The sequence below is a fragment of the Ovis canadensis genome, chromosome 4, assembly GCF_042477335.2.
Source record: "Ovis canadensis isolate MfBH-ARS-UI-01 breed Bighorn chromosome 4, ARS-UI_OviCan_v2, whole genome shotgun sequence".
Taxonomy (NCBI): Eukaryota; Metazoa; Chordata; class Mammalia; order Artiodactyla; family Bovidae; genus Ovis; species Ovis canadensis.
In genome coordinates this window covers 77,655,861-77,669,408 of record NC_091248.1, presented here as the reverse complement: position 1 = coordinate 77,669,408, position 13,548 = coordinate 77,655,861, and the positions used below count along the sequence as shown (strand labels likewise).

General features: G+C 40.2%; 1 protein-coding gene across 2 annotated transcripts in view; it reads left to right on the top strand.

The window, feature by feature from the left end:
* The window catches only part of BMPER (BMP binding endothelial regulator), a 257,526-nt gene that overhangs the window by 157,107 nt on the left and 86,871 nt on the right, over nt 1-13,548 (top strand). For both annotated transcript variants that reach the window (XM_069586706.1, XM_069586707.1), the window contains exon 11: nt 3,190-3,235. In XM_069586706.1, the coding sequence (XP_069442807.1) occupies nt 3,190-3,235 (46 nt within the window). The remainder of the gene's footprint in view (nt 1-3,189; nt 3,236-13,548) is intronic.

Genomic DNA, 13,548 nt, shown 5'->3' with positions numbered 1-13,548 from the left:
TGCCACTTGCGGCAGGTGTGGTGGTCTGCATAGACCTCTTGCCGGGCGGTTCCTGTCTCTTCTTTGTGGACCATATTTGGGCCAGGAGCATCCGTCCCTCCAGGCGCAGGCCTGGCGTTTCCCCCACCCCCACCTGCACCCCACCCCTGTCTTCTTGTCAGAGCCCGTCAGGCAGTGCCTGGCTCCTGCCTCAGGGCCCACCTTTTTGTTTCTAGGCAGTTTTGCAATCATTCCTTTGGTTCACACTTTGCCTTCTCAGGGACCAGCACAAAGCACTTTGGAAGATAATTTAGTTTTACCATAGAAATCCTGTTAAACACTTACTTCCCCTCCCCTGCATTGCTTTGGGAAATTTGAAAAAAAAAAAAAAAGGTTTTTTTAAAAAATTCCTGCTCAATCTTTGCTGGCTACTATACATCTTTTTCCAGAAGTTTGCATGCCTAGTTGAAGAAGGATTGTGTGGTTGCATTCCCTTCTTGACAGTCCCCCAGGGGCAAAGGAGTGCGTTTGGTAAGAAGGACCGAGGGTTCCACTGGGGCAAGTTCATTATGACAGTCATTCCATCACTGTTAATATGTCCTGAGACTTCCTCTGTAGTCACAGGACCAACCTCGTCTGATGCTGAGACCCTGCCCCACCGCCCCCGCCCCCCTGAGGTGGGTGCTGTTACTAGGCCCTTCTTACTGGTGCTTTCATGGGGTGTCCAGAATTCCTCAGCGAGTTCCATGTAACTCAGGAGCCAGACATCATAGCTTTCTCTTGATTTATTCCCTGGTTAATTTAGTGATGTTTCCAGCCCCTCTCTCACTTTCTGAAGAAAGGAACTGGCTGTTTCTGTCAAGGTACAGATGCAGGGAATCACAGAGTCACCCTTTGCTGGGGCCCTGGTTTAAACAGCTCTGTTTGGCTCAGACAGAGCACTGTATGCCATCATTCCATCAGCTGGAGCCAGTCTCCTTTGGATTTGTCCTCAACTGCTTTCAGGCACGAGAAGCCAAAGGAGTCCTCCGTGCCACATAGAAACAGACAACAGAGCTCTTGGCCGTGAAATTGTCATGTTGCCCCAAACCATGGAAGGTGGCATGGCATGGAGTTTTGAGTCTCATTCAAACCTGTCATAGCCTTTAGTGTACCTTTTCAAAGCGTCAGACAGGTTCTAATTCTTTAATTATCAACTGCCATCTTTGTTGTTGCTGTTGTTAGTGTGATTTGTTTTTTAAGTACCTAAATCTACTCTTGATGCAATCGACAGGTAGTGAAACAGGGCTTGACACAAACCTTGGGCCACCACTCTGTGGTCTGTTTCCTTAGTTTCCTGTAAAGAGGGGGAAGGGGCATTTATATAGAGAGAGTTGTTGTGAAGCATAAATGAGATAAAGAAAGAAGAAAGTACAGCATTTTTTTCCTACTATATAGATACCCAATAAATGTTAACTTCTCTTAAAGATTAAGATGAGACATCTCTCATCTTAAAAATCTGGAGTGAAAAGTTGGCCTATAAGGTCACACAAAATTAGGTTTGATTTTGGGTTATAAGCTCAACATTCAGAAAAAGAAGATCATGGCATCCAATCCCATCAGTTCATGGAAAATAGATGGGGAAACAGTGGAAACAGTGTCAGACTTTATATTTTTGGGCTCCCAAATCACTGCAGATGGTGACTGCAGCCATGAAATGAAAAGACGCTTACTCCTTGGAAGGAAAGTTATGACCAACCTAGATAGTATATTCAAAAGCAGAGACGTTACTTTTCCGACTAAGGTCCATCTAGTCAAGGCTATGGTTTTTCCAGTAGTCATGTATGGATGTGAGAGTTGGACTGTGAAGAAGGCTGAGCACCGAAGAACTGACGCGTTTGAAGTGTGGTGTTGGAGAAGACTCTTGAGAGTCCCTTGGACTGCAAGGAGATCCAACCAGTCCATTCTGAAGGAGATCAACCCTGGGATTTCTTTGGAAGGAATGATGCTAAAGCTGAAACTCCAATACTTTGGCCACCTCATGTGAAGAGTTGACTCATTGGAAAAGATTCTGATGCTAAGAGGGATTGAGGGCAGGAGGAGAAGGGGGCGACAGAGGATGAGATGGCTGGATGGCATCATGGACTCGATGGATGTGAGTCTGAGTGAACTCCAGGAGTTGGTGATGGACAGGGAGGCCTGGCGTGCTGTGATTCATGGGGTTGCAAAGAGTCGGACACGACTGAGCGACTGAACTGAACTGAACTAACCCTTGTGTTACATGACATCAATGTCTTCATCTATATGAAGGAAAATGCTCAGCTCACTAAGTTTTTGTGCATCTTAATAACAAAATTATAATATGTTCTAAATATTAACTTATTTTAAATCCTTGCAGTTAGCCTGATGTTAGGTAACCTAAGGAATATATCTAGTAGGATGTCTGTTTCATACCATGTGCTTCCTTAATGTCCATTTTCTTCCACATTTCTTTTCCCCTGCGATTCCACTAAGTCAGAGATAAAGCAATGTCATTCTCTGACAAGAGCCCTGAGATTATGCATCTTCCTTTAAATGTCAATCATTAGAAGAAATGCAGTAGAGGAGATTACACTGTTTTTCCAGAAAAGTAATGGAAAATTACTCAGCATTTCAAAACCCTTAGCCCCATTTGGCTTTGACTACATAATAGTCAGGGATAGCATACCACTCTCTGAAAGAAGGAATCAGGTTGAATTTCATTTGTGGCACAGATATTGTTCATATACATAGGCCCAAGCTTGGGTTACTGTTTATTTTTGGCTCCCTCCAATAAGCAGAGACAGAATGAAAGCTTTGCATAGATTGATAGATTGACAGCTAATTCCCATTTCTACACATGTGCACTTGGTCTCTAGAGGGCTAGATTTGAGTATCAGTGAAAAGGTGGAATACAGACTGTCTCCATCTTCCCTCCAGTGAGAAAAATCACACCAATGAAACCTTTAGGGATTATGTTTCTCTGAGGATAAAAACAGGAAAGCTTTTTGAATGACTTTGCCTGGCTATAGAACCTGATACTTAAAACTTCATTTTCACCACCATCATCACCATCTGGGCATCGAGTTCAAATACAGCTTGGATGAATTTCATTGATTTATCTGGTGTGAGATTTAAAAAAGAGTTTTGTCCTCAGCAGACCCTGATTTTTAACACTTAACTCTTGTTTTTTTTTTTCCTTTTCTTGATTAGGGTAAAATTCTCAACAGGAAAGGATGCTGTCCTATTTGCACTGAAAGTAAGTTTATTGAAAATATGTTATTAATATTTATTTTTCAGTTTATAGTACAACAAGAAAAATGGTGGTGTAAGTTTTCAGCCTCTTTTATTTCTGTAGGAATAGGATGGGATCATCTTACTTTGTTACAGACAACTAAAGTCAATGGTAATCCTTGCACAGAAGCACAACTAAGACAAATGTGGATGTTTCTGCTGGGATTTGTTGCTATGAGAAATTTAAAAGACAAATGGTCTGATGAGGTTTTAGGAAGGGCCAGGTGGCTCAGATGGTAAAGTGTCTGTCTACAGTGCAGGAGACCCGGATTCGAGCCCTGGGTTGGGAAGATCCTCTGGAGAAGGAAATGGCAATCCACTCCAGTACTGTTGCCTGGAAAATCCCATGGGCAGAGGAGCCTGGCAGGCTACAGCCTATGGGGTCGCAAAGAGTCCGACACGACTGAGCAACTTCACCATATTATCACTATAGATAGCTTAATGTGTCTTTTAACTGCTAATAGCATTTGCAGCCATAGCGACTAAAAGATAATGATATCCTGTAAAACCAAACATTATATATAACCTAGGAGAGATTCTCCTTCCTTCCTTATGAAGCCAAACAGTTGCCCATCTTTCTCCCTTACCCTCACCACAGCTTCATCGCTGTTTCACTTGGGCACATCCTGTGGTGCTCTTGGTAAAGAGAAAACAAGAAGTCATTCGGTTGGCAATGGTGTAGCCATCCTGTTATTTTTAACTGAGTTCTTGAAGGTTCTCTCTAACATGGCCATTTTGAAAGCCATCTGGGACTGTACTACCCACCACTTAGACAGCATAGCAACAGATTTCATGTTACCCCCACATGTAAGTGTGCACAGATCTGTTAGCAAACCACTGTTTCAGTCCCCTCACATTCATATGGTTTCTAGATAGCTTTCTGAAATGTTTCACTGAAGGAGGAGTATTCATAATGTCACTGTCAAATTAGTATGATAAGCAGGATTAACCCAGCCATAGAACCTATTGGAGTGTATTTTATGAGCCATTCAGACTTAAGTGGGCTTTGATGATAGTTGAAAGCAGCTTTCACATGGAAACACGTTTGTTTATTTCACTTGTCTGAAGTCAGAGTTTATATTACTAAGAGTTATCCTGGCTCTTCTTTTTAGACAAGAGGTACATAGGTTCATTATATATATTACCACATATCCATATATTGCTATTCACACATACATATATATATCTCACTATTTTTTGAGACTGAGAAATATTAAACAATTATGCACTGTACACTGGATAAAAGTGCTGGCTGAATTAAGGAAAATTAAGTTATAAACTTAATAAAATAATTTTTCTTTCAAGACAAGGAAGTACATAAATTAAGTCAAAGGAGGCCAACTAAGTATATTAGTAGAGCCTGGGAATTATGCAGGAAGAAGAATTAGCTATGATTAACACACCAGTTGATTTTAAAACATATGTATAAACTATTACATTTAATCATCTTCCCAGAGACTCTCTGAGGAAATTTTGTTTATGGATGGTTTGGAGGCCACTTCCAGCTTAATTCTTTTTTGGATGTGCAGAGTCAAGCCTAAATTGATGAAGTTTTCCTCTGTATCCATGTCAATGAAGATGTTTACATTTCCCTAGAAAGTATCTCCTAGTTTAAGTAGAGCCCAACCGCCAATGAACAGACAGGTTACATCTTCCCGCCTCATGCTGTCAGGCAGGAATACTGCTTATCAGCTTAATAAGAAAATGTATGGCCAGCCTTGTACAGAAATAGCCTAAATCTTAAATTACCAGGCTTTATGTTACAAGGATAATTGTTGAGATCATTGAGAGGAAAGCTACATTTCATTATTAGTTTATCCACTATGGGCTAATCTTTGCAAATATATTGGGTTCACCAAAAAGTTCCTCCGAATTTTTCCATAACATCTTACAGAAAAAATACAAAGGAACTTTTTGGCCCACCTAATAGCATACTGGTGACTTATTAGAAAACAAAAAGGAAAGAAAAGAAGAATAGAAGGATGAGTATGACAAAAACCAAACCAGAGTTTTAACTGGTCATATTAAATATTGATTGGACATGTGTTGTACATTGTATTATAAGTATAAATGTTGTACATGTAAATGAGCCTGTGACTTCTGTCACTGAGAGAGGCAAGTTGGCAAGGGAGAAGTCACCCAGCTGGAGGGATGCCAAGGAGATGACTGACTCTGTGCACCTGCGTCCGGCAGGTCAATATGGGACGAGTCCAGGCATGTGGTTCTTGGTCCAAATCGAGGTGATATCATCAGATGGCAATGTCTCAATTTCCTTTGGTGTTCTTTCCATCTGTTTACTCTTTCTTGCTCTCCAGCAGTTCTTCCATCAATGCTGTAAAACACATTCTACTTGGAGAGGTTTATTTGTTCAGATTGAGTTGAGATGGGATGACTTCCAATTTTTTTAAGCAATGCTTAGATTTTCATAGCATATTCAGGTAGACTTATTCTGATGTCCTTCAGCTGCAGTCTAAAGACCTCCTATTTTGAGATTCCTTTGTCATTAAATCCAAGATCCAGAATAAACCTTAGAGCTCGTTTTTTTCCTCCTATGTCAATTTTGAAAACTCTTCCGGTATATGAGTTTCTAAAACAGGCAAATGAAGTTTGAAGTACAAACTAAGGCTAGTATTTTCTAGAACCAGAAAAATGACTGATTTCTGTCTCATTCAAATAAGATCACACATGCACATATATATACCCCATTAGTTACTGCAGAGTTTCCAACCTCAGTGTTATTGATTTTTTGGCCAGATAATTCTTTGTGGTAGGGGTCGTCCAGTGCATTCTGTGATGTTTAGCAGTGTCTCTGGCCTTTACCAACTAAATGTCAGTAGCAACCCAACAGAAATTCAGAAATTTCCAAATGTCCCCTGGGGGGCAACATCACTCCTGGTTGAGAACCACTTGTACTCTAAACAGAAGTAACAGCATAGGTGAATCCAGAAACAAACACCTATGATACTAACAATAAGTTGATTCCTTTAATTAATTAATTTTAATTAGAGGATAATTGCAATATGATGTTTTTGGTAATACATCAACATGAATCAGCCACAGGTATACACGTGTCCCTTAACACAGTGATGAGATGGAGTAGGGGTATAAAGTGAGGCTGACCTTTGCTGGTGTAAAAAGTCACATTGCAGAAGCCCTTGGATTTAATTGAATGTGTTTCAGTATTTTCATTGCCTAGCTCTAGAAAAAAATTATAAAGGTATCATTATGTCTCAATTGATTCAAGTCACCATCTTTGTTTTATTTGCTAGGAAGCTAGAAATAAATTTGTATCTCATCTCCAATAGCATGTGGCTTTTGAGTAATACACTTTCTCCTGACTTCATCTTATATGTTTTTTAACTTTGGATGTTTTGGATTATTTAGTACGGATGCATGTAAGCTATTTCCAATCCTCTTTTGGAAGGAGGCAAGATAAAAATAAGTGTTAGTCACTTGAGTCGTGTCTGACTCTGACCCCATGGACTATAGCCCACCAGTCTCCTCTGTCCATGGAATTCTCCAGGCAAGAATATTGGAGTTAACCATTCCCTTCTCCAGAGGCTCTTCCAACTCAAGGATTGAACCTGGGTCTCCTTCATTGCAGGCAGATTCTTTACCATGTGAGTCACTGGGGAAGCCCATATTATGTATGTGGAATGGCAATCCACTCCAGTATTCTTGCCTGGAGAATCTCATGGGCGGAGGAGCCTGGCAGGCTGCAGTCCATGGGGTCGCAAGGAGTCAGACATGACTGAGCGACTCACACACACACACATACACACACACACACACACAGACATGCACACATGCATAAATAAAATGGACTGACTACATAGCATCCAATCTAAAACTTACTTTGGTTATCTGCAGTAGTTAAATGAGTATTGCATTATTTCCAATAGTGACATGGCATCATCTGTTTCTAAAATCCTATAGAATTCCTGCCTTATTGACTGGCTTAATCTGCCTTGGTAGTGTTTGAGGCTCTCTCAGACCTCTGAAAGGAACAGTGAAGAGAAAACTCAAACATGTAAAACAGTTTTATAGGCTTCTTCTTCAAGTCAGTGCTCACAGTAATTTATAGTTACCCAGGTACAATGATTGAGGTACAAAATTGTTATACTCCTCATAGTACAGTAGTCTTCAAAGTCTGAAAGACCAATGATGATTCCATAAAAAGACAGTCCTCTTAAAATCAGACCTGAAGAAAGTGTGTAAAGGATTACTATCTTTTACTAACATGGGACATTCTCTTTTTCCAACTGAAAAGAATTAAACTTGATTTGGAGGATTTATTGAAAATAAGATATTTGAAGTGAGCTAAACAAACTTTATGAAGCTTTGGTGCAAATGCTGTTTCTTGCCAAAGTATGAGCTATAGCTTAAAGCAAGTCCTGCTTTCCCTGAGCTAAGTGTCACAGGACTGTGAATTGGGTGCCAAGAAGGCCACTGTCTGTTGTGTGTGTAGCACTTGGGTTTGTGTAAAATGTTATCTTACTGTGTGTTGTCAAACCGTAGGCAGAATCTTGACCTAGCCACCCAACAGAGACCTGAATCAGATAAATTCTTTGCTGGCAGAATGTCTGTTTTCATACATGGAAATAGTACTCAGTGGCAAAATTTTCACTGATAAGAGATGGAGTGGCGTGTGTGGGGGGTGGGGGGGAGAAGAAAGAATGACTTTGAGAAAAAATTTAATCTCCTAACCATCTGTTAGATCAGAGGCAACCAAAGGTAATCCAGACATAGATGCCCAGTCTGTGACTATCTCAGATCTGTTAAGCTGTGCCTGTAGCTACATCAGTCTTAACCATCAGAATCCCAACCCCAAAGGAAAGTTCACGATTACATAACACAGAGGAGGGTAGGGTATACTGAGCACAGATGTGCATTTAATTGAAATAACCTCAACGACATGTCCCACAAGTAATAGGAAATATTAGGTTTCAGCAACTTAGGGTGCGAGGAGGCTCACAGTTGCCAGGTGACTTTTTAAAACCCCCAAGAGTTAGGTTTCCAGCTGTGTGCAGCACTGGGGTATCTGCTGTCCAGGAGGGCCCCTGTATGCTGCTTGCACCCACCATGGACATGGTGAAATTGCCCTGGCTGGTCTTGGCACATCTTTCTTAAGTTCCCGAGCATGGCTACAGCGATCTCCAATTAAAGAGTAGTTGTAGAAGGGGGGACTGCAACAACTTAATGAAATAGTGACCTTGAGGTCCATTTTATGAGAAGTCTCCACTGACAGAGGTTCTGCAAATTAGTAATGCTGAGTTTGAGCAAGGTTTCTGGCCTCCAAGACTGTAAGCAACTCCAGGTCCCTGGATGCCAGGAATCTGTCCTTAACTCAGGAAAGCGAGGAAATTTGAAACCGGAGCCCAAGAAGCTTGTAGAATAAGAATTTGTGGTGTTGACTTTAGCCCTGCCGAGGAGGTGTTAAGCTAAGTAGCCACTGAAGTTTCTGCTCCAGCATCTGGAGGTGGGTTTGTCACTGCTCCTGAGGCTCACCCAGCAGACGGGGTGGCAAATAAAACCCGACTGTACCACAAGTGGTAGCTGGGAAACCCCACACAGGCAGGAACGGCATTAGAAGGGAGTGAGGGAATGAGTTTATGTTCTGTTTTATATACTGCTCTAAGGAATATTGTTTCTTTAAATGTTCTGGCTCTAGACTGATGTAAAGTTGGAGGGCGCTGAGGTTATTAGGGGTTCTCTTTTATCCATGACCTATTGTCAGTTTCAACAGGGTGTTAGTACTTCTTAAGTTGCAACTATTAACAGTCATCACCACCACCATCATCACTGTCTAATAATAATGGCAGTAACTGTAATAGCAACAGCAGCCAATGTTTATTTAGCATCTGCTATGTATTGAAACAGGTCCTAGGCTGTCTGGTTTTTTTTTTATCTTATTTGATCCTCACAGTCATTTTGGCCATTTTATGGCCAAGTAAATGTCATTAGCTCCATTTAACAGCCGAGGAAACTGAGAATTTGAGGTTAAGAATGATGCCCAACGTAGGTCATGGAGCCCAAATCAAGGAAGTCTGGCCCCAGGGCTTGGACTGGAAATTCTATCTTTGACTTCTCAGTCATTTTGTTTGATTTGATAACGAGTTGCAGTTAGGAAGGGAAGAGAAGGTCTGGAGGGCTTTTTGACTGGTGGGGATTAGAGATTGGAGAAAGATTTTAGGAAAAGTTTCTAATTAGACATTGTTTCCTTCTACACCACCCAGGAAGAAATGTAGATTCAGATGCCCATGCTTTCCTATTCCTGGCAATACCTTCACTTTTCTGCTCAGGTGCAGAGAAGGTGGTGTGCTCTGTGCTCAATGAAAAATCAAACTGGCATGGTTTTCCACGTTATTCATTTTTCCTCCTGGAAACTCAAGGTTGAGATGCTTCCAGCAGTAAGTGAAGATCTCCCAAATCTTCTTACTTACAATAATAAAAGACATGTAATTTGAAATTTGGAATAACTGTGTATAAATTCCATCAGGAGTAAGAAAGAACAAAATCTCTCTGCCAGTCAAGCTCATCACCATTTTAGCATCATGGGATTGTATAAATGAATGGACCTTAATGTAAGGTCAACCTTCCCACTTCTTAGGTAAGGAAGTTGGGGCTAATGGTAGTATTAACTGGAAGAACGAGGATGAAAACCTGAACATTTTTTATTCCCTACTCCAATATTCATTCTATAATATTGAATGTTCTCCCTGGAATTTTTCTTGGGAAAATATTTTTAACATTATTATTAATTATTATTATTATTATTATTAATACCATTATTAAACCATTCATTAAAAGTGACTTTCTTGCCTAATTTTGGAAGAGTATATTTTATACATAAAAATATGTATACGTTCATTACTAGATATATGGTACATTTCACCAAGGCTGCCATCTTGAATCTCAAGAAAGATGCAAATACCAATTTCTAAAGAAACTTATGAACAAAATCTCTTAGCAGTGGTGAACATAAAACACAGCTAAGTGACAAACCAATACAAATCCCAAACTATGAAAAATATACTTTGTGGAAAAAACTGTATGGTAAATCACACATTACTGTATGCAAACCTGAGGCAGACTTATTCCTCCCTGGAGGTCACATTTCCTCTGAGTAAAATAAGAGCAACACAAAACCGATACTCTGCTGCCGCTGCAATTGCTCCTATTACCAGCAGCAATTTACTGAATGTAAATCTGTGTCAAGTATCGTGATAAATGCTCTCCATGCATTCTGTTACTTAATCCTCACAACAATCTATGCAGTGGAAGCTACTGTTATTCTCATTTTACAAATGAGATCTGAGGGTCTGAGAAGTTACTAATAAGTAAGGTGTATTTATTAATAAAAATAAGTCATGTCCGACTCTTTGCAACCATGTGGACTTTAGCCTGCCAGGCTCCCCTGTCCATGGGATTCTCCAGGCAAGAATACTGGAGTGGGTTGCCATGCTCTCCTCCAAGGTGTGTTAGCCAATAGCCTGATCCGTGAGATGCCAATAGCCTGGTCCATGAGACTCCAGAGCCCAAACTTTTAAGCACTACTGTAGATTCTTTGTTGACTACATGTTGGAGGTTTACTGCCAAATATATATGAAGTTTGCTAATTTCTTTCCTCTGTACATAATTAGGGGCTTCTATTTTTTAATATAAATTTATTTATTTTAATTGGAGGTTAATTACTTTACAATATTGTATTGGTTTTGCCATAAATCACTGTGAATCCGCCACAGTTATTTGAAAACATTTGTATCTATTCACCTTTTGAAACCTTATCTGTGTCTTTGAGATCACTGAATCTCTTCAGTTTCTTGGATTACAATACTTGAATTCTAACCTTCCCTGGCAGTTAGGAGATATGATTTATTAACTACACGCTGTGGTTCCCCTTGATGGGAAGTTTATATTTATGAGTGGTATCATCTTTTCCCTTATCCAGGTCCCCTTCTTGGTTAATGCGCTCCTCCCCCAACCACTGCTCCCCTCCTCTGCTCTGCCCTTTCGTATTTTTCCTTAATGCACATGTCTGCCCTCCTTTTATTTTGTACCTTCTCATCTTGTGAGCTCATGGCCCTGCCTCCACGGTACCCCTTCTGCAGTTACTCTCTGGTTTCACATTTGTCTAGATTTCCAGGTCCTTAACGCAGGACTTCTTGGCAAGATATGAATATGGCAGATCTCAGTTTCTCACTTTTTTGGAGGCTACACTCATCTTTCACAAAGGACTTGTTTGAATTTGATTAACAGTTGCTACCTTTGATTCTCTAAATTATCCGGGTTGGGAGTTGGATGGAGAGATGGATGGCTGTTTCCAACCCCTATCTGTTGACTGAATTCTGGCACCCCTTTATCCCAGCTGCACAGGTTTTGAGTCTTAATGTTATTTCTCATACTTTTGGCATTTTTCTCCCATGTTGATCATCAGTCATCAGGTCTGGTTGATTGTCTCTTTGCATTGCTTTTCTAATAAATAATTTCCTTCCCATTCCCACAGCAGCCAGCCCCTCATCCTATTCCCTGTGGTTAACCTCTGCCTTTTCTTCTTCAGCCCTTTCTGCAAGCCACTGTCAGAACCCACACTTGGCTTTTATGAAAACTACACCAGCTTTCTTGACTGGTCTCTTGCAGAATTTCTCAAAGTTTGTTTTATAAAATGCTAGTGCTGAGGGATCCTCATGAGTAATATTTTCAAAACAAGTTTCTATGATTAAATACATTAGGGAAATGCTGGGTCAAGTAAACTTAAATGTGTTTCCTCACTGCAGAATTCTCAGAGCCCTTTACATGCCAGTGTGCAGGGTAAACTTTCAGGAGGATGATGGAATATAGAGTCCTCCCGAACTAATTTGGGCTGCAGAGGTTTTTTTTTTCTTTTTTTTTCTTTTTTAATTTCTACTTATTTTGGCAGAGTAACAGGCAGGATTGATGTTTCATAGGAAACATGTTAAGAAATGCTGGTTCTTTGGAATAAATTTAAACTTCTCAGGCTGACAATAAATCTCAGGCCAGTTTATTTAGACGGCTGGGGTGTTTTACATCTCCTGAAGCAACTACCCATTCTGGGCAGATTGGTCTCCTGTTCTTGTGCAAGCTGTCTTCTTTCCCATGTCTGACTATCACGGTAACAATCTTCTTTTGGTCTAGAGACTTACTCCATTCAAGCTCCAAATCTACCTTTTGTTTGTCTTTTATAGATGAACTCAACATTGTCTTTTCAACACATTTACCTTTTATGTTACAATCTTTTCCAGTTCTATTTCTGCCAGCAGCGGATTTGCAAGATTTACATAGCATTTATAATGATACAACCAGTAATGACTACTCTGTAAGCATCTATTATATTCTCAGCATTTTGACAATGCTGTCTTTATAACCACCATGCAAAGTAGTTGTTCTTTGACCCATGTTACAGATGAACAGACTGAGGTTATGTAGGTAGTATGCACATGATTTTGTAGTCAGTGGGTGGCAAGACTGGGATTCAAACCCAGGACTCTATTCTAAGCAACTTAATGTTCACAAAGCTCTAAAGTGGTTTCAAAGCTGGGAGACAGGTTAATTTAGAGATGAGAAACCCATCTCTCAGGTAAAAAGTTCTCTTTTCTGATAAACAGTAATTTCTAGCTTTAAGACAGCAGACATTTTAAGGTCAGGGCTTGGATTAGAGAGCGTAAAAAATACATTTTCTATAACAAGTTTGTGTTAACACCCAGTGAATTTCCAGCACTCTGGAAGGTGTCATGGAGGACATGGATAAAAGGTTGATACAGACCCTGAGTTGAGGAACTTGCAGTGTGGTTGGAGAGATGAAGTGTAAACACGTTAAATGACAGAACCATATAATATAGTTTATAATTAGCTTCTAGATAGGCATTGTAAAACTGGGGTTCATGAACTCCTAGGAGGTCATTGGTTAGTCTTGGAACAGGGTGTCTATGAATCTCTACATTTGAATGGATACACTCATTTTCACTTGGAAGGAAAGTGTCTATACCCATGTTCATATTTCCTAAAAGCTCTGTAATCCCAATTTGTTACCAGCAATGACTGCACGGGATGCTGTGGTATAGGGTATAAATGGAAATATCGAGTCATGGTCAGGGAGGCACTGGCTTCAAAGCTACAGAGATTGGGTTGGACTGTTTCTACTGCTAACTGGCTTAGAGACCATGGGCAACATGTCAGTTTCTTCAGATTCACTGCTAAGAAATTAGGGTAATAATATAGCATGTGTAGACAAGTAGTTAGGATTAAAGGAGATAGTGC